This window comes from Dreissena polymorpha, chromosome 10, assembly GCF_020536995.1.
Source record: "Dreissena polymorpha isolate Duluth1 chromosome 10, UMN_Dpol_1.0, whole genome shotgun sequence".
Lineage (NCBI taxonomy): Eukaryota > Metazoa > Mollusca > Bivalvia > Myida > Dreissenidae > Dreissena > Dreissena polymorpha.
The window spans coordinates 74,186,084-74,208,598 of record NC_068364.1 but is presented as its reverse complement, the minus strand read 5'-3'; the positions used below and the strand labels follow the sequence as shown (position 1 = coordinate 74,208,598).

Genomic DNA, 22,515 nt, shown 5'->3' with positions numbered 1-22,515 from the left:
TTAACCCTTTGTATGCTGGAAAATTTGTCGTCTGCTTAAATGTTGTCTGCTAAATTTCTAAAATTAGCATTTTCTTCGATTTTTTTCAAAGAATACTATCAGAATAGCAAACAGTCTGGATCCTGATGAGACACCACAGAACCAAACAGTTTGGATCCTGATGAGACGCCACGTTCTGTGGCGTCTCATCAGGATCCAAACTGTTTGCAAAGGCCTTCAAAATTCGGTTTCCGCACTGAAAGGGTTAAAAGCTATTTTTTCAATCATTACAGAAATGCTGCTGATGCTTTTTTATACAAGAGTGAAGCAACTTGTTCAAAGAATGATATAACGTATAGACAAAATTGGTAGCAGAAGGATTGGCTGACACATACATACCATAACTTCTTTAAAAGTTGCTGTCTCATTTTTGGCTGATTGTATAGCTGTTATCATGGTAATATTTCAAATGGCAAAAAGTATATTGTTTCCCTAATCCAGTCATAAAATTTCCTTTTGATGGTTTGACTTTCAGATGTTTGATAAAAGAGCTGTTATGCGTGGGTTTTGAAGGTGTTACTTCAAATATCCCTTTTATTGATATGTTTGCTGTTCTGTTAAGATAGTTTCTTAAGAGATTAACTAAATATAATTTTTACAGTTTTATAAGTTCGACATATTGTGGACTGTAATTAGTTCAATTTTTCTCTGATACATACACCTCTTGCACTTCTAACCTTTTATACTAGATAAAATTCTTATAGGTAAGCAATTTTCCATGATAAAGTAAACAGGTCATGAACTTTAGTTCCAAAATTTAACAGTCCATTTTCATTTGAATTTGTATTTGATTTGTTAGTCTCTACTGAATTTTACGTCCTTCAAAACATCTAATATACCGGTAAGCAAAATATTGACCTGACCTAAAGTTGTTTGTTTTGTATAGAAGCATAAATTATCATGAAAAACCCTCAACTGTCCCTACCAGAGAGCATATATATCTATATATACATATACACATATAACACTCCATGAACAACTAAAAACTAGAGCTTTGTCACAGACGTGACGTAAACCCCCACATGCCGCATTGACACAGACTATTTTGCATGCTGTCTTCACAAAACAAGAGAATCAAATTTATGGCGATTTTTAAGAATTATAATGCCATTATCATTTATGGCCATTTCGACCTTTGAACTCATGAATTCTTTTGCATGACATGCCATCCAAATTTATGGCCATTTTTTTACTTTAAAACTCCAAGTGTGACCTAGACCTTGGAGTTATCGACATAATTCTTTTGCATAACACATCGTCCAATGATTGTGAACAAATGTACCAGGCATTTTTAAAATCTCACAATTAATGACATAGTTATGGCCCGGACAAGATCATTTATGGCCATTTTTGACCTTTGAACTCATAGTGTGACCTTAACGTTGCAGATATCGACGTAATTCTTTTGCGCGACACACCGTCCAATAATGGTGAACAAATGTGCTAAATGATTTTAAAATCTCACAATGAACAACATATTTATGGCCCGGACAAGCTCATTTATGGCCATTTTTGACATTTGAACTCAAAGTGTGACCTTGACCTTGGAGTTATTGATGTAATTCTTTTCGCACAACACACCGTCCAATAATGGTGAACATTTATGCCAAATGATTTTAAAATCTCAAAATGAATGACATAGTAATGGCTCGGACAAGCTCATTTATGGCCATTTTTGACCTTTGAACTCAAAGTGTTACCTTGACCTTGGAGATATTGACGTAATTCTTTCGCGCGACACATTGTCCAATGATGGTGAACAAATGTGCCTAATGATTTTAAAATCTCACAATGAACGACATAGTTATTGCCCAGACAAGCTCATGTTTGGCCATTTTTAATCTTTGAACTCAAAGTGTGACCTTGACCTTCGAGATATTGACGTAATTCTTTCGCGCGACACACTGTCCCATGATGGTGAACAAATTTGCCAAATGATTTTACAATCTCACAATAAATGATAAAGTTATGGCCTGGACAAGCATTGGACCCTTGAACTCCAAGTGTGACCTTGACCTTGGAGATATCAACATACTTTTTTCACCCGACACACCGTCCCATGATGGTGAACAAATGTACCAAGTAATTTTAAAATCTACCAATAAATGACATAGTTATGGTCCGGAAAAACTTTCGGTTTAAAACACACTAAGTGACCCCGTGACCTAGTTTTTGACCCGGCATGACCCATATTCAAACTTGACCTATACATCATCAAGATACAACTTGTGACCAAGTTTGGCGAATATCGGATGAAATTTTGGGACAGACCGACAGACAGACCGACAAAGTGACTCCGATATAGCCCCCATTACCAATGTTTATGGGGGTATAATGAGTTAAAACAGTAAAATTGGTATCAAAAAATATCACAATTCTTAGTGGGGACTTTTGGTGAAAATTTGAACATTTAATGCATAAAAATAAGGAAACATAGAGTACCATTAATGATTTGTGACAGTAATGACAGGCGACATCAGGCAATTTTGAACTCCTCAACAGTTAAACAAAGCAAAATTTTCACCAATTAAACATATAATTTCCTGTTGTTACTAATATGATAATCCAAGGACTTAGCAAGAGAAACTTACAAATATTGTATCTAAAACAGAAATAAAACATTCAATCAGTTCTTGATGGGCACTTTTGGTGATCATTTCTTTTTAAACTCCCCGCAAAACAGAAACAGTGTACATGATGAGTTAAACCATGCTCTTAATCTACAGCCCAATTATGATAAACAGAAACAAAGGGAAACATTTTACCATAAACATCAACATGTACACAAAAACGTCCCACATATTAATATTTTCACATACCATGGACAGCTTGTGACGATTCCTGTGACACCATACAATCCATTGCAACAACAAGAGCATAGCAGTTACATCATAGCAACAACACCAGCGTAGCAGTTACATGGCGAAATATAAATCCTCTTGCTCCTACTATCCTCAAATGACCTAATTAATCACAATTTGGACAAACACCTCCATAAACCAAAACTTGGACGGAATACAAGATCGACAAACACAAATCATCTGAATAGGTACATTGTACATAATATGGCTTATTAAGTCTTTTTATCTGATTAAAAAATGGCACACCATGGAGTTATTAGCTTTGTATATTCAATACACACCCGGCCTTCAGCCAAGGACAAAATTAAATACCTGATCATTTTAAGGCAATTTAAAATTCATTTGGTTTTCATTTATGCCTTAAGGGCATTTCAGAATGTCTCAACTATTTAATTGTCCAGAACAACTGCAGGTACAACATAAGTATGCATTGACTCATGTTGTTGTTGTTGTTATTTTATTATTATAATATTATTATTTTTATCATTATAAAAATTTATACTAACTAACATGATATTCAGAAGTTAAATATGTCAGTTCATTTACTTTTAAATATCTCGAACAAAAGTATTTAGTACATTTTGTCATTAAAATAATTTTATTTTAATTTCTTTCTAAATTAAATAAAACATATTTCACCATATTATTGGTAATTTAATTTTTGTGAAATAAATGATGCTTTTGTCGACAATAATCAGACATTATTGTTGACCTGTTGCACAATTATAGATCTAAAAAAATCCTTTCAAAATGATGTTATTCACAGGGAAACAAATGCAAACACTTCAGTGCATTTTCATCATTTAATTTAGTGTTTATACAGTGCAAATATTGCACTTAACAAATAAATCCCACACTGATGTATTCATGATGGGAAATATGATACACATAGAATGTTCTGTAAATTACCTGACACCAATTCAAACCAATAAAAGTGTTTGGGCAATTTGTATGGCAAATGAAAACTTTTCAAAGTTGCAACCAAAATTGAAATGTTTATGGCTGTATTATTTATTCATTGCCAGAAATCGAACATTAAGAAATAGCTGTTCAAATTGCGATTATTGAGACTTCAATTAAAATGTTGCATAAATTTGTTTAATTCGTTTAGATTAAAGGAAGTAACAAAGAAGCCATGCTCAAAGATTTACTTTGCTTTTTTAATGACCAGGTACCATTTTAGAGAGGTACAAGATAATTGTGTTTTTTTGTTGTTGTTGGTCAGGCTATTGCAGTTGTTGGTCAGGCTATTGCAGTTGTTGGTCAGGCTATTGCAGTTGTTGGTCAGGCTATTGCAGTTGTTCGCTAATCTGCAGTTTTTTTTTCCTTTGAGTGGTTTAAAAAGTTCTATAGCAAATATAGTGTTTAGTTCCTTAATCTATGAACTGGTTCATTAGGTTTTTTGTTTTTGTTTAACCATCAAATCAATCTATGTTTTGAGTTTACTTATAGCCATCAAATAAATTAAATGTAAACCATTTGATGCCAAATACCTTTTTGCTTTTTCAAATATAATTTGCACTAAAATGATAGATTATTGCAAGTCAAAATGACAGTAAATGAAGCATATTTTGCATGAAATATAACACAAATGTTTAATCTAGCTATTTAAGGTCATCATTGAGTTAACTCATACTGCATTAATCTTTTTCTATCTATGGTCTTAGTCAGATATCAACCATATCCCTTTCAGTGCGGGAACCAAATTTTTAAAGGCCTTTGCAAACAGTTTGGATCCAGATGAGACGCCACAGAATGTGGCGTCTCATCTGGATCCATACTGTTTGCTATTCTGATAGTATTCTTTGAAAAAAAATCGAAGAAAATGCTAGTTTTAGAAATTAAGCAGACAACATTTTAGCAGACAACAAATTTCCCAGCATGCAAAGGGTTAATTCCCAGATAATGTATCAAATGTATGCATAAATATTTCTTTAAAGGGAAAAGATATACTCATGAATTTCATTTAAAGGGGGTCTAAGTTATTTATTGTATGTTAACACCAAGTCTTAACAAACACATGACATTCTCAATCCTCCAGCCTTATCAGAAATTATACAAACAAACTACTCAACGGAATAAAATGTGTTTGCCAACAGAAAAATCCCAGTTGATTCATTTTCCCTACAAAACAAGGATCTAAGATGGTAAATGATAGCAATACCAAGAAAATTGTACACCTAGACACTGGTCTTGTGCTTAAGTGCAACCACAAATTTGATAGATGCATGCAAAAAGTAAATGCGTTGTATTTGCACAAGCAAAAATGTGTCTGTTCAATGCCACTAATCAATTTACTTGTTGTTCAATGCCACTAATCTGTGACAATTTACTTGTTGTTCAATTCCACTAATCTGTGACCATTTACTTGTTGTTCAATGCCACTAATCTGTGACAATTTACTTGTTGTTCAATGCCACTAATCTGTGACAATTTACTTGTTGTTCAATGCCACTAATCTGTGACAATTTACTTGTTGTTCAATGCCACTAATCTGTGACAATTTACTTGTTGTTCAATGCCACTAATCTGTGACAATTTACTTGTTGTTCAATGCCACTAATCTGTGACAATTGACTTGTTGTTCAATGCCACTAATCTGTGACAATTTACTTGTTGTTCAATGCCACTAATCTGTGACCATTTACTTGTTGTTCAATGCCACTAATCTGTGACAATTTACTTGTTGTTCAATGCCACTAATCTGTGACAATTTACTTGTTGTTCGAATCCACTAATCTGTGACAATTTACTTGTTGTTTTCATTGAAATTAAAAATATTACATGTATATACCAATGTCCATGTTTGGAAAAAAAAAGATTTCAATATAACATTCATATGCTTGGATACAAACTTTACAACATTAAATTTAAAGCAAAGTGAAAATGTCTTTTGCAACCAGCATAGAACCAGAACAGCCAGCAAATAACTGGCAGTCTGTTCAGGGTTTATGCTGTTTGCTGCTCATCAGTATGTAAGGGTTGGAAATAAAGCCTTTAAAACTTGAATATAGTAAGAAAGGTCTCAAATAAAATATAACTTTCTAATTGACTACAAATGCGTGAAGATACGTATCTATAAGTGGTAAAGGGTTAACCCATTTATGCCTAGCTTCCTGAAAAAAGGACATTGCAAACAGCGTAGACCCAGATGAGACGCCGCATAATGCGGCGTCTCATCTGGGTCTGCGCTGTTTGCTTAAATGAATTTCTTTATGAAATATTCTAAAAATAGACATAAATATACTTGACACCCCTAATTTTGGAAATAAACTGATCCAATTTAGAAGGATAGGAGAGTCCACTGCGCATAAAGGGTTAAGTTAATGCGTTTTTTTACATCATGCTTCAGACAGTTCACTTGGTAAGTCACATGATCATGTCTAAAAGTACACAATCATATTAAAAGAGGCATGACACTTAAAAAAACTTGCTGCAATATATTTGTGTGTGAAGCTGTTGATTAGAAAAGTTCTCAGCTTCATGAAGATTTAATTAAAACTCAACTATGGGATCATAAATGTAAATGTAGAGAAATCAAACTTGATCATGAACTTGAATTTGTACATGCATGTACTTTTCAACTTTCATCCACAGTGGTACAAGCTCTGAATTAAAAACAAGAAACCGTCGGAAACGGGTGATGCTCCCCAAAGTTTTTTTTTGTCACAATATTGCACTATATATTAAGATAAAAGGAAACATCTTGAGGGCACAGTAGTTGGGGGGACAAGAATTGTTTTTTATAAAATTTCAAAGGGCCAGAACTCTGTGAAAAATCATCCAACCAGAATCCGCTGATAATATGCACATCTCCTCTTGGTAGTGAAGCTTTCCATAAAGTTTCATTGAATTCCGGTCATTAGTTGCTGAGAAATAGCCCAGACAAGAATTGCACTATATGTACAGTTAATGGAAAATTTCAAAGGGCCATAACTCTGTGAACAAGAGATGTTTTCATCAGAAACACAATGCCCCCTATTGTGCCGCTTTAAAAATAATTATTTTTTTGTATCTTTGACCTTGAAGGATGACCTTGACCTTGAACTTCCACCACTCAAAATGTGCAGCTTCATGAGAACGCGGCTTTGATTTTATTTTTTTACCTTTGACCTTGAAGGATGACCTTGACCTTGAAGGATGACCTTGACCTTGAACTTCCACCACTAAAAATGTGCAGCTTCTTAATAACGCCGCTTTGAAATTGAAAAAAAATAATTGACCTTTGACCTTGAAGGATGACCTTGACCTTGAAAGATGACCTTGACCTTGAACTTTCACCACTCAAAATGTGCAGCTTCATGAGATACACATGCATGCCAAATATCAAGTTGCTATCTTCAATATTTAAAAAGTTATGGCCAATGTTCAAGTTTTTAGACGGACAGACGCCATTTATTTGACATTTGACCTTGAAGGATGACCTTGACCTTCACCTTTCACCACTCAAAATGTTCAGCTCCATGAGATACACATGCATGCCAAATATCAAGTTGCTATCTTCAATAGTGAAAAGTTATGGCCACTGTTAAATTTTTTTTCGAACAGACAGACAGACTGACTGACATACTGACAGACAGTTCAACTGCTATATGCCACCCTACCGGGGCGTAAAAATATGTTTAATCTATCATTTTGCTATTTTCGTTATTTTCATATGTTACAATAGCTTAAGCTTATTCCAGTTAGTCATCCGATTATTGAAAATATGTTATAGCTTGATATTAAAAACGGCTTCCTTAAAAACCACCAACACACTTGACATTAACTTAAAATAATTAATTTGTTTAACATATCTTTAACAACAGCTGCCAGAGGACAGCGCGCTCGACTATTCCAGTGCTTGACAGTACAACGTAAGCCATCATGGGGAAATTGTTAATATTCAATAATTTATTAGACGATCTTTCAAAAATAAACAAGAGTGCTAAACTGTCACAAGATACGCCCGTTTTAAGGCTTTGGACAACTTGATAACTCCGCCCGCCCACCCAACCACCCACCAGCCTGTCAACCAGACTGCCCGCCGCCAAGGTGAAACTAAAGTAAGTCCTGTTTTTTTAAAACGGGCGTATAAAAAGAAAGTGATTGCTTTTTGTTCAAAGGAAAACAGACCAATGCAGTTTTTGTGTCAAACATTGAATTCATCATAATTATTATTGCAAGGAAGAAACCTTAATCAGATATATAAAGTTCTTACAATGCTTAGATCTCTGACATAAAAAACTAGAGCTTTGTCACTGAATGTGACTTATACCCCCATACCACTTTGACGCAGGATAAAAAGTTGTTTAAAAGTTTCGGATGAATACAATTTGAATTAGAGTCCGGACAAAGTGGCGCCGTTGAAAATGCACTAATTGACCCTATGACCTAGTTCTTGACCCGACATGACCCATATTCGAACTTGACCTAGATATCAACTAGATGCAACTACTGACCAAGTTTGGTAAAGATCAGATGAATACAATTTGAATAAGAGTCCGGACAAAGTGGCGCTGTTGAAAATGGACTAATTGACCCTATGACCTAGTTTTTTACCTGGCATGACCCATATTCGAACTTGGCCTAGATATCAACTAGATGCAACTACTGACCAAGTTTGGTGAAGATAAGATTTATACAATTTGAATTAGAGTCCGGACAAAGTAAAATGCACTAATTGACCCTTTGACCTAGTTTTTGACCCAGCATGACCCATATTCGGACTTGACCTAGATATCAACTAGATGCAACTACTGACCAAGTTTGGTGAAGATCGGATGAATACAATTTGAATTAGAGTCCGGACAAAGTGGCGCCGTTGAAAATGCACTAATTGACCCTATGACCTAGTTTTTGACCCGGCATGACCCATATTCGAACTTGGCCTATATATCAACTAGATGCAACTGCTGACCAAGTTTGGTGAAGATCGGATGAATACAATTTGAAATAGAGTCCGGACAAAGTGGCCCCTTTGAAAATGCACTTATTGACCCTATGACCTAGTTTTTGACCCGGCATGACCCATATTCGAACTTGGCCTAGATATCAACTAGATGCAACTGCTGACCAAGTTTGGTGAAGATCGGATGAATACAATTTGAATTAGAGTCCGGACAAAGTGATGCCTTCCGCCCGCCGCCCGCCCGCCGCCCGCCCGCCGCCCGCCCGCCCGCCAAGGGGTTTCACATAATACGTCCCGTATTTTATACGGGCGTATAAAAAGGAAAAAAAATAAAAAATTTGGGGGGGGGGACAAGATGGGCTATAATTTGGGGTGTGGTCATTTATTAGACGAGCTTTCAAAAATAAAAAAGGATAAATAAAAAAAAATTGGGGGGTAGGGGAGGGGCTGAGAGGGGGGTAAAATGTGGGGTGTGGTTATTTATTAGATGATCTTTTAAAAATAATAAAGGAAAAAAAAAATTTAGGGTGGGGGTAGGGGGGGGGGGGTTGGGGGGCTGAGAGAGGATTCTGGGTAGGGGCGTGGGGTATTGTTTGGGTGGAGTGCATTGTGGTTTGTCAGGTAAGTGTTGTTTCGTCAAAGTATGAATCAAATGTGATAATAAATAAAGAAGTTATGGCAATTTAAGCAAAATGTTCAATTATCTAAGTGTAAAAGGGGCCATAATTATGTCAAAATGCTTGTTACAGTGGTCTGCTCTTGTTTATAGGTTGGGGTCATGTTGGTAAACAAGTATGCAAAATATGAAAGCAATATGTCAAGGGACAATGCAGTGTTTTTTTTATGGCAATTTCAGGGCCGATATTCGGCCCCATTCCCCTCAAAAAAGAGTATATATTTTTCCCCCATTTTGTAAAAAAAATCCCACCCAGATATTAAAAAAAAATAAAAAAATATATATATTTTTTTTTATAAAGAACTGTTTTATAATCATGATAAATATATCTCAAATTATTTCATTAATAACTAACAAAGTATACAACTATAATTTATATGATTTTTAATTATTATAAAGTGTTGTATTAAATTAGATTAGATTTTCCCAAATCAGTGGACTTTTCACATGAATTGCATTTTTCTCTCAAAATGACCAGGAAAAGGCCTGATGTATCTATATTGTGTCAATATTTGTTGATAAAAACATTCCAATTTGGTCCATTTTATTGATAAAAAATGCTAAAATTTGCCATTTAATCAATTTTAGAAACTCAATTAGACTCAAAATGGCTAAGAAAACTGAGACTGTGCATGAAGGCTGAACTGTCTGAAACTTATGTTGAAAAAATTATTGATATATATTTCAGAAAAAGGACAGAGACATTCTGCTGTGAATATTATATTCATACAAACATGTGTATTCATATAATAAATATCATTACATATAAAAGATTGATTTTTTAATTTTCCCCTTTTCCTAAAAAACGACACATTTTTCCCCCTTTGGACGGGCCCCGCCACCATTCCCCTATAAGTGAAAAAAAAACACTGCAATGAAAATAAATGGGGTAGAACGAAACGTTAACATTTGCACGCTAATGGAAACACACGGAAATGGAACACCGATGTGAGTAGGATAGCTCCACTATATATATTTCATATATAATACTCAAGCTAAAAAGACCATTGAAATCCAAAACTCACAAAGCCAAAGGCACCATTTGCAACCGATTAAGCAAATTAATAACAAACAAGGGACAAAATTGTCACAAAACCAGGTTTTCATTGTGAAAAAAAAATCTGATAAAGGGAGAAAACTCAAACTGAACTTTTGAAATGACCAAAAAAAATTAACCCCCTTTGTAAATTTTTTTTTTTTTTTAAATCTATTTTTAGTCGTGGCGACCTTGACATTGGAGATATTGACGTGATTCTTTCGTGGGACACACCGTCCCATGATGGTGAACAAATGTGCCAAATGATTTTAAAATCTCACAATGAATGACATAGTTATGGCCAGGACAAGCTCATTTATGGCCATTTTTGACCTTTGAACTCAAAGTGTGACCTTGACCTTGGAGATATCGACGTAATTATTTCGCGCGACACACCGTCCAATGATGGTGAACAAATGTGCCAAATGATTTTAAAATCTGACGATGAACGACATAGTTATGGCTTGGACAAGCTCATTTATGGCCATTTTTGACCTTTGAACTCAAAGTGTGACCTTGACCTTGGAGATATCGACGTAATTATTTCGCGCGACACACCGTCCAATGATGGTGAACAAATGTGCCAAATGATTTTAAAATCTGACAATGAACGACATAGTTATGGCCCGGACAAGCTTATTCCGCCAGCCCGCCAGCCAGCCAGCCCGCCAGCCAGCCAGCCAGCCCGCCCGCATTCGCCAATCTAATAACCAGTTTTTTCCTTCGGAAAACCTGGTTAATAAACACAAAGTGTGACGGAAAGACGGACAGACGGACGGACAGTCCGAGCACTATATGCCCTCCTTCGGGGGCATAAAAAAAGGGCTGTCACCATAGGATGACATATGCCACCTATAAACGCTTTGATAGAAGTAATGAGCATTTATCGAAACCTAAACGCAGATTTCGAAACCTAAACGCGGACCCTAAGTTCAAGGCGAAGGTCACAGGGTTAAAAATTTGTGTGCGTATGGAAAGGCCTCAGCATACCAAATATGAAGGTTATATCTCAAGGGACAAAGAAGTTATGAGCATTTTTCAAAACTTAAACGCAGATTTAAAAACCTAAACGCGGACCCTATGTTTAAGGTCACAGGAGGGAAAACTTTTGTGCGTATGGTAAGGCCTTGTCCATATTCACATGCATACCAAATATGAAGGTTATATCTCAAGGGACATAGAAGTTATGAGCATTTTTCAAAACTTAACGCAGATTTCAAAACCTAAACGCCGACCCTAAGTTCAAGGTCAAGGTCACAGGGGTGAAAATTTTTGTGCGTATGGTAATGCCTTGTCCGTATACACATGCATACCAAATATGAAGATTATATCTCAAGGGACATAGAAGTTATGAGCATTTTTCGAAACCTAAACGCAAAGTGTGACAGAAAGACAGACAGACAGACAGACAGACGGACAGTCAGATCACTATATGCCCCCTTTTCTTCGAAAGGGGGCATAAAAATAATCCCACCATAACCCGCTGATAATATGCACATCTCCTCTTGGTAGTAAAGCTTCCCATAAAGTTTCATTGATATCTGGTCATTAATGCTGAGAAATAGCCCGGACAAGAATTGCACTATATGTACAGTTAATGGAAAATTTCAAAAGGCCATAACTCTGTGCAAAAATAATCTGACCAGAACTCGCTGATAATATGCACATCTCCTCTTGGTAGTGAAGCTTCCCATAAAGTTTCATTGAATTCCGGTCATTAGTTGCTGAGAAATAGCCCGGACAAAAATTGTGCATGGACGGACACACAGACGGAGGGACAGACGAGCGGTGACTTTATGCTCCCCCAAATTTTTTTGGGGGAGCATAACAAACCAACACATCCAAATAATCTCTCTTCCAGACAAGATCCTGTTCAATATAGGTGCTGACTGATCTGGGATGGGGGAGCATAACAAACCAACACATCCAAATCATCTCTCTTACAGACAAGATTCTGTTCAATATAGGTGCTGACTGATAGGGGTCGCCAGATAGGGGGACAGGGCTTTTTTCCTGTATGTGTATATCAGAGTTTATTTACAGGTCCTACCGGCCTCTTCACGAGGTCTTTAAGGTCCGACCTGAAGGGCTTTTTTCCTTCCTTGTCAAGGGCCTTATATAGACCCCTTCCCCCAAGAGAAAAAGTATCTTCCCCAAAGAATATTAATTTAAAATGTTGCAATTTTCCCCAAAGTTCAAGCTTCCTTTGGGACATTGATCCCCCTTTCTCATTTTAGTCAATATGTTTTCCCCAAAATGGAAGGCCTGGCCCTTTCCCCAAATCTAGAAAAAGCCATGGGGCAGTATTTCACAAATCCTATTAGCCAGAATCAAATTTGAATCCCATATTTCAGGGGCTAAAGGATTTTTTCACCTATGACAGCAGAAATAGACTAGTTTCTGACAAACACATTGTGGTAAAAGGTCAAGGTCATCCTTTACCGTCTACGGTAAAAAGTACAAATTTAAGGGAAGTAATAAGCTTTAAAAAGGGAGATAATTATTCAATATTGAACATAGCCACTTTATACACTGTTACTATTAGACAGAAGCAATTCTTAAGCAGCAAGGTTACATGTTACTTCAATGCCTATTATGTTCACCCCTGCATGTTGTGAGTGCAAACAAAACGCACATTAAGTGTTTACTGACCATTTTGGCTCCTACCATTTAAGTCATGATTCTGTAACACAATAAGGGAGGTAATGTTATTATGAAAGCATAACTTATATGATATTAGCTCCCTTGCAGTAGGCTTCTCATCTTGACTATTTGCATGTGGGGTTTTTAAAACATGATATTTGACTCAACTGTTCTACAATATAACAGTCAAACAATTGACAAAGAAGAAACAAAATTCACCAACACAAAAATGTTTTTGAAATAAGTGAAGCCCTCACCACATTCCTATGGATATGACCTTATTTTTTGGAAAATCATGTTTGATTTTTAAATAAAGCCTTAGATTTACTGTTGTTCATGTATTTCAGACTTTTCAGTGTTTTTCCAATGTTTGGTTGTGGTATCCATGAATATCATTATTCAAAGCAGAATTTTAATATAGTATTCCATTAATTTATAAATGACACTTCAAATGTGCGTTTTTTGTATTTCAAATAGTCCCTCTGGACTATATTGAGAAAGTAATAGCTTGTAGTAATGTATACATTCTCCTTGCACAAGGCTTTTGAACATAAGCACATGTACATGTATTTTAAACAAGACTATTGCCAAGCAATGTATGTCCCCTACCGGCTCCACCATTGTCAGAAATATGTATTTTTTTTATTTGTTGCCATAGCAACCAGAATTTTTGACGTAGGAACAAAATGAAATGAAGTGCATACTGTCCATATTGCCATCTATCCATGTTTGAAGTTTCATGAAAAAATATTCAGAACTTTTAAAGTTATTGCAGGATCCAGAAAAGTGTGACGGACTCACAGACTGAAGGACAGACTGACTGACGGACACACAGAGCGCAAACCAGAAGTCCCCTCCGGTGAAACCGGTAGGGGACAATAAAAGGGTTTAGTAAAATATAATCTCATTCTCCTTCATAACAACTAGTACATGACATTAATTTTTGTTTTTGCATAGGGTATTTAAACACATGTTAACATAATAACATTCTTAGTGTTTTCATTGGCTAGTTTAAATTTGACCCACCAATCACAAAACACTATTTCAGCAAATGATGTCTTAAAATTCATATGCGCCATGTTCTGGGAAAACTTTGCATGCTGGGAAATTTGTCTTCTGCTAAAATGTTGCTGCTGAATTTCTAAAATTAGCATTTTCTTTGATTTTTTTTTCGAAGAATACTATCAGAATAGAAAACAGTTTGGATCCTGATGAGACACCACATTTGCAAAGGCCTTAAAAATTTGGTTCCAGCGCTGAAAGGGTTAATTCATGTGGGTTAAGTTATTCTTAACAGGCTTATCAGGTACGACCCTTTTCGCATAAACCAGATTTTTGTAAAAAAAAAAGACTTCCTTTAAACAAAAAAATTCCATGCAAGCAGAAAGTGTTGTTCCGAATCTGGAACAACATTTCAAGCACATGCATTGAGCAAAGTTTTCCCAGAAGCAGGCTAATACATGATCTTGTCTACATCATCAAGGGCTTGTTTTCCTTCTTAGAGAATGGCCATTGTTCACATATTTGAAAAGTTTGCGACTCAAATTTTCACAATTTTATAAAGTTTGCTACTCATTCTTATCACAATTTTTTACAATTTGCAAATCAATTTTTATACAAAACAAGGGGAAGAAAGCCACTTCACAAAGAAAGGGAAAAAGCCTGGCCCTTGTTCACAAAACATTTTTTGCGATCAAAAATCGATTTTGCTTGTCATTGAACATGGATTTTCATTGTAGTTGATAGGCAAAAATGAAAATCTGTCAGTTGAAATTGATTTTTGATTGCAAAATCGTTTTTGGGGCCTGGTTGACTTACTGAAATATTTCAGAGTCTCCTCCACGAGTTCGGGGGTGAGGTCGCAATCATCAATGGGGGGTAACACGGGGGTCTGGATCCAGTCCCGGTGCCCATAACCAGTGAAGTCAGTGATGGTGTCTGCGCGGAGGCGGTACCGCGGTATCTGCTCCTCTATCAGACTCAGTATCTCCACCTCTGGTAGGTTATCCTCGTTGCAAACATCTACATTTGGAGAAATTTAGGTAGTGGTAATGTATAGGGACTGGGGCACGGAATGTTAAACCATCAATTTGAGATGTGTTCTGAGACAACTGGGCATAATGCATGTGCGTAAATTGTCGTCCCAGATTAGCCTGTGCAGTCTGCACAGGCTAATCAGGGACAACACTATCCGCTTTTATGGTATTTTGAGTTTCAAGGCAGGCCCTCCTAACCGAAAATCAAGTTTATGCGGAAAGTGTCGTCCCTGATTAGCCTGTCCGGACTGCACTGTTTTCTCAGAACAAGGCTCATATGATTAACCAAACGTGGTTATTTTAAAACTCATGAAATAGCCATATTTCACAAAATAATATTTTGTGCGACAAACAAATCAGTGGAAAGCTTAACAATGGCTTCCAACATGTGTTTGTAATTTATTTATTATACATGTAGCATTTCTTCCAAATGTTGACTAGACTGTCTTAATAAATATATGCATTTAATGAGGTGACATTCAACTCAAGACTATTTTTGGTTCTACAACAAGATTTGCCACAAATGTACAGGTAGATTACAATGATACAAAGTTGACAAAAAAGGCATATTTAAGTGACTATTTTAATGAATACGAACTGATAATTTATGAACATAACATTTTTAGCTTTTAGAAGTTACAACTTGTGGGACATAAATAATAGCGTATAATCACCTGTTAAAACTGATGAGTCCTTTGTTTGTTTAACTCTCCCTTCACTTGCCGTTACTTCACATTGGGTGGTCTTTTCATCGCTGCAGAATTGGTTGGCCTCATCACTTGAAAAGATGACATCTCCTGAAGTCTCCAGTTTGCAGCTTGACTATCATCAATAAGGCAACCACCCCAGTGTGGCCATTGCACCTTCCTAATGCAGCGAACAACCTAAACAAATATAATAAATGTAATTTTGTTGTTTCTTTATAATTTTGTTCCTTGATTCAAATGATAATTTTCACAAAGGTTGTTGCAACTGTTGAGCCAGGAGAGTCGGATAAGTCCATGGATGGGGAAAATTTACAGACTATTGATATATTTCATTGGACTTATTTTTGTTTGCACTAGAAATTGTAGTCTTAATATTAATTAAAACAAGAGCACCGCATAACGGGTGCCAACGCTCGGCTGCAAAAGCTTGTCAGATTTTTTTTATAGAGGTCAGTGACCTTGACCTTTGACCTAGTGATCCAAAACTTGGTGTGGCGTGTAGAACTCATCAAGGTGCATCTACATATGAAGTTTCAAAGTTGTAGGTGGAAGCACTTTGATTTTAGAGCCAATGTTAAGGTTTTAGCATGACGCCTAAGGCGGACGGCTGACGGCAAGCTGGCTACGACAATACCTCGGGTTTTCTCCGAAAACAGCCAAGCAGAAAATTAAAGTTTACCATAATAACTCTAAGTTTTATGACATTGACATTTTGAACATACTCTTTTCAACCAAAATAATAAATTTTTGTGACTCTTATTTTCGGACTATGATTTGAAAAAGGCTCATAACTACCGTGTCCCTTCAGATATTGCTTTCATATTTGGTATGCATGGGGATCTAGACAACACCTTTCCATGCACATTCAATTTTTAACCCCTGTGACCTTGACCTTGAGGTCAGCGTTCAGGTTTCAAAATGTGCAACCGCGATTTGAAAAAGGCTCATAACTACCGTGTCCCTTCAGATATTGATTTCATATTTGGTATGCATGCGTATCTGGACAACACCTTTCCATGCTCATAAAATTTTTGACCCTTGTGACCTTAAACTTGAGGTCAGCCTTCAGGTTAAGAAATCTGCAACCGCGATTCGAAAAAGGCTCATAACTAAGTACTGTGTCCCTTCAGATATTGCTTTCATATTTGGTAGGCATGTGTATCTGGACAACACCTTTCAATGCCCATAAAATGTTTGACCCCTGTGACCTTGACCATGAACTTGAGGACAGCGTTCAGGTTTCGAAATCCACGACCGCGATTCGAAAAAGGCTCATACCTACTGTGTCTTTTCAGATATTGCTTTCGTATTTGGTACGCATGTGTATCTGGACAACACCATTTGATGCACATTCAATTTTTATCCCAACACTTTTTGAAAGGCATGGGAATATTGTGGTTATCTCCGCTGTCCGTCCGTCCTGGCCCCTATCTCCTCCTACACTATAAGCACTAGAACCTTGAAACTTACACACATGGTAGCTACGAGCATATGTGCGACCCTGCACTATTTGGAATTTTGATCTGACCACTGGGTCAAAAGTTATGGGAGTTGGGGTGGGGCCAGGTCAGAGATTTTCACTATTTTTTTTTATTTTGTGTACTTTAACATTAGCAATAAGTTTTGCAATATTGAAGATAGCAACTTGATATTTGGCAATCCCCGCATGCATGTGTATCTCATGGAGCTGCACATTTTGAGTGGTTAAAGGTCAAGGTCATCCTTCAAGGTAAAAATAACAAATCCAAGGGAAGTAATAAGCTTTAAAGGAAGGTAATTAATGAACCTGCCAAATGATTTTTTTTTTTAATAAATCAAAGCGGCGCAGTATGGTGCATTGTGTTTCTGACAAACACATATCTTGTTTTATGTTATTTTACATTAAATTCTTCATTCCTACACCGATTCACTTCTAATTGATACTGAATATCTCTTATGACAATACGGTCAATCTCAACTATGCATGGCCCCATTACCAACACTGGGGCGCCCCCTGGGTCAAACATGCGGCATGGGAATTTGCGTCGGCCTCTGCAGCGCCATTTCTAATTGAACTTGTGGTCCGCGTTCAGGTTTCAGAATATGCGAAAAATGTTAATTTCCAGGGATCATATTTTTTTCGGTTTTGTCGGTCCTAGACCGATTGGGGTCATGAAAGACCGATAGAAAATCCCAAACAGTCGGTCTGATTTTGTTTGCTAAAATTCCCATGTCATGAAATCGATTACACAGTGTACAATGCTAACACACCCTAATGACATTCTTATCTCGATTAGGTGTGATAAACCACGGAGCGTATATTGACCTCATCTAGTGTCCGTGGATAAACCATTCGCTGCAGTCTCTAGACTGGTCGTGACCGGTTTATTGCACGTCAGACCAAGAATCAAAAACTTGTGAACAGCGAATCAAAGTCGCATCCGAAAAGACGCGTCTGAAAGCACGCGCTGTAACTGAACAAAACATGCCAATACATTTTCCACCAGCGTAATAATCCGGTAATATAATAATGAATAAAAGACGCGGATCTGATAGACAGAACAGCCGAAAGTTATTTTTATGGGCGGAACTTCACATAAAATAGTACACAAGAAAAATAATATAAATTGTATAAATCTTTAGTAAAACTGTGTAAGAATCGAAATAATTCGCGAACTGTATAGTTTGTTGTTGAATAACTCACGAGCAGAAAATTAGATGCGTGGTTTCAAATCCTTCGCTCTCGTGATTTAATCCCTACACATCTAATTCTAAATTATCGGCCGTTTGTTATTTGACAACAAACTATAACGTACACGAATTATTTCTTAATTATTTGGTTTATTATTGTCAGTAGCCAACCTACGCACAGACATGTGTTTGGGGTAGTGCATGTTTGTAAGCTATTATCGAGTCGACAACGATTTAAAACATCGGTATAGACTTACACGGATTAATAAAATTGACAACGATGAAAAAAAGTCTGATAAAACAGCACACGAAACAACAATGAAGTAGCAAATGATAAAACCAGTTGAGAAAACTCGAATGTTCTGTTTAAAAAAAAGGCCTAAGGGAATTTTACTTGTTCATTTATTATACCACCTTCATGAATGGCAAAATCGATGGTTTATATTTTGACGTAATTTGCCATGATTTCGGACATATATTTTCTGATACTTTTTCCCCATTTATATCCAGACCGATTGATGTTGCGGGAAAATATGATCCCTGTTAATTTCATGTTATACAACTCTTGACAGATACAGGCAGCGCAGCAAGAGATTTTTTCTGTCAGATTGAATAAGTAGGTCATGCAGGTTCGTTTATAAACAAAATCCAGAGGGTGCTAATAAAATACCGCGAGTTAACCAAACGCCGCAAGTTAACCTGGTTTGAGTAATAGGGATCAAGCTACACTGTAGATTTTTGGGAGAAGTCACTTCTCCCTTAGCTCTGGAGAGGGACAAGTGAGGCAGTTTTAGGGAGAAGTGGATCTTTTGCGATCACCATTGTAGCATAATAATATTTATATAAACAGTGTTATAAATACTTTTTTATGTTAAGTTCAGCACAGTGCTCCAGCTAGGCCTAAATTGAAGGGCGCCTCGCCCTGCCCTCCCGAACTTCCGCCCTGCCCTCCCGAACTTCCGCCCTGCCCTTCCTAGGTCCCCCTTTCCTGCCCTATTTTTTTAATATATTTTTTCTTTTGTACATATGATTATTAATAATCTCTTATTACAATACATTGTTATTAATTTTTTCCTCATTGTAGACATTATATTTGAATTGTTTAATAATAATGGGAATAAAATATTCTAACAATTATTAATAACATAAATTAACATGCAAGAGGAAGCATTCCAGAAAAACCCGCGCTCTCGAAGGAGTACCTTTTGACAAAATACTGCTCGTCCAAAGTCCCCTATGACAGAAAAGCCCCTTGCCCTTTTCAAATCCTAGCTGGACCACTGCAGCACATTTTATTAAATTTAAAAATTATTCGCAATATAATTGTGTTAAAAAATACCAATGAAACTTTTAACCTAAATCAACAGAGTTCTCTGTGGTATAAAGTTTGTATAAAAAAATCAATACTGGCACACTTTCCATGCGTATACCTTGACCTTGTACATTACCTCAGAATTTTTGGGCGCTTTTGTCGGGAAAAGTACATGATGACTGTACAGTACAGCCAAAGCGGAACAAACGTATTTCGGGATCCGCAGCGGCAAGGCGAAACGAGTCGATGCCGCGTCAGTCGTTGAAGCCGCGTCAGTATGCGGCGGCAAGTCGCATTTCGCCGCGAAACTTCGCATCTGTCTGCCGAGGCATGCCGCGGTCCGCGACATGATGCCGAGTCGATGCGATCATGAATTTTTTTTTTTAAATTATTAGTTACATGTAGTTAACAAATTTTGAAAGAACAATTATAATTATAATTAAAATCATAATAAATGTATTGTGCGCGGATTGTATTAGCATATACATGTAAGCATAGTTAATGTGTCTGGCCAATTATTAAGTTTGTTTCCCGCCCGTAGCGTATGTATTTCACACATAAACAAGGTCACGTAATTATGTTTTCGCACATACAAGTGGTCAAGGCTCCAGCATATGGTGGATTTATAAATTAATTGCATGTTGATTCCGCTATTATATTTTAGCTGAGAAAATTAGCAGTTTGAAGCCACATCAATAATCAAGACGGTGAAGACGTATTTGTAGTTTTGTTAATTATCAGCTTATTACAACTATTGTTTGAATATGCGTATATAAACACGTTTTATTTTGTTCATATTATACAGTTAATATCGCTACTAATTACCCGATAATCCCGTATATTCCAGTTTTAAAGCAAATGCTGGTAAATATTTACGATACACAAACATTCTCGATATTTCCTTCAGTATCAAATACATTTGGGCATTTGTTACTATTTATAGAGATGGTGAAATAACGTCTAATCGGGGCGTTTTTTTTCTCCACTGAACACGCGATTTACGCCTGACGTGATGTTCATGTATTTATACAACACAAAATACACCCAAACTTTCCAAACGACGTTCTACATGTCTGCATAATTTTCGCGCGCTTTTTATGAAACAAAGGATATTTTAGCACTGTTTATTTGACCCTAGAATTTGCCAAAGGACGCGTTAGCATTAAAATTCTGAAGTGTGTTTCGGATTACAAATATAATAATGATAATCAAACGAAACATAAACAGTTGCGCGTCATTAATTCTACGCTACACATACATGTATGTACATGTAGGTGGATATCTTTTCACTCGATCCGCCGCGTACGTATGCGGCGGATTTACTCCGCGAAAGTACGCGAGGTTAATACAGACTCGGCGTCGTTGCGCGGATCGATGCCGAGTGCCACGGCGATACGCCGCGTGAACACACGATTCGGCCGCCGCGGACTAATAATCTGGCCGTGGCATAGCCGCGGATTATGTTTGTGCCGCTTTGGCTGTACTGTATATTGGAAGCATTTGTAAACGTCATGTTAACATAAAAATCGGAAGAGCGTTTAAGATAACAATTGATTAATCTCATTTGGGAATTTAACAGAACATTTAAATGTGTGTTGTATTTGTAATTAAATAGAACTTGAAATGAACTAATTGCCATGTAACCAACTTGTTAGAGACATTTCAGATTAAGCAGATGCAATTTTGTGTTTACAGTACAAATTCTCGATACAGAATGATCATGACCATGATAATTATAAGAATCATCATAATTGGGGACATATGATAATTGTTCGCAGTTTTCGTCGGCAACAACTCATCTTTCCAATCCGGGACCATTTTAAGGCAAGTTTTCATGGTTTGAAACAACCGACAATACAGGCGTGGTGCATAAAATAGACATACCTTTCTACCAAGAACAGATACCAATTAATACATGCAGACGGACATTCTTTTAATCCACATTGTTTTGCGGACAATAATTGCAATGATTTACATCAATTAACAAAGTGTCTCACCCGGTGTAGTCATGTGTTCTATTAGTCGAAATGGAGTTTGTAACCCACACTCTCATTGGTCAAGAGTGATTCCTGCCAAATATCAGTATGACAAGCACTGTGAATGGTTGCTTATCAATTGTCAATAAGTAATTTACTACGCCAGGGGGCAGAGTTTTGTCGATTCGGTCAGTTGATTGACTTTGGCATGTATTCGGTAATAAACAAGAGCCACTTTGATAGTGCTGTGGATATGATAATTGACAGATTTTAGGTTGAAGTCATTATCGCCGGTGCTTTTGATCTGGGCGATTAAAGGGAAGCCGTGGCAATATTATTGCCCACTTTGTCCAGTTGCTTGATCCCTGAGTAATCTTGTGTTTTCCTCATTTTAGTCGTGTCTGTACTCTGTATTTATCTTCAAGTGATTAATGACTAATGTTAGTTAAATAAAATACTCAAAGCTCATGCGTTTGACATCATCACGAAAGCCTCGTTCTTAACGTAAACAAAGCGATCAAATTGGGCTAAGATTGACATAAGGGAATATTACGATACGAGATCGCGGTGGTGTAGTGGATGAGGTGTCCGCCTAGCGATCGGGAGGTCGTGGGTTCGCTCCCTACTCGGGGAGCGTTCTCATTATCTCCTCCATAGACACCTAGTACT

At 36.8% G+C, this 22,515-nt stretch overlaps 1 protein-coding gene across 1 annotated transcript in view; it reads right to left on the bottom strand.

Moving 5' to 3' along the window:
* LOC127849236 (trafficking kinesin-binding protein 1-like) overlaps positions 1 to 22,236 on the bottom strand; it is a 91,710-nt gene extending 69,474 nt beyond the window's left edge. Inside the window, exons 1-3 of the mRNA XM_052381956.1 lie at positions 22,192 to 22,236; positions 15,856 to 16,003; positions 14,964 to 15,167 (exon numbers count right to left, since the gene is read on the bottom strand). Coding sequence (XP_052237916.1) covers positions 14,964 to 15,167; positions 15,856 to 16,003; positions 22,192 to 22,236 — 397 coding nt within the window. The remainder of the gene's footprint in view (positions 1 to 14,963; positions 15,168 to 15,855; positions 16,004 to 22,191) is intronic.
* Positions 22,237 to 22,515: the final 279 nt, after the last annotated feature.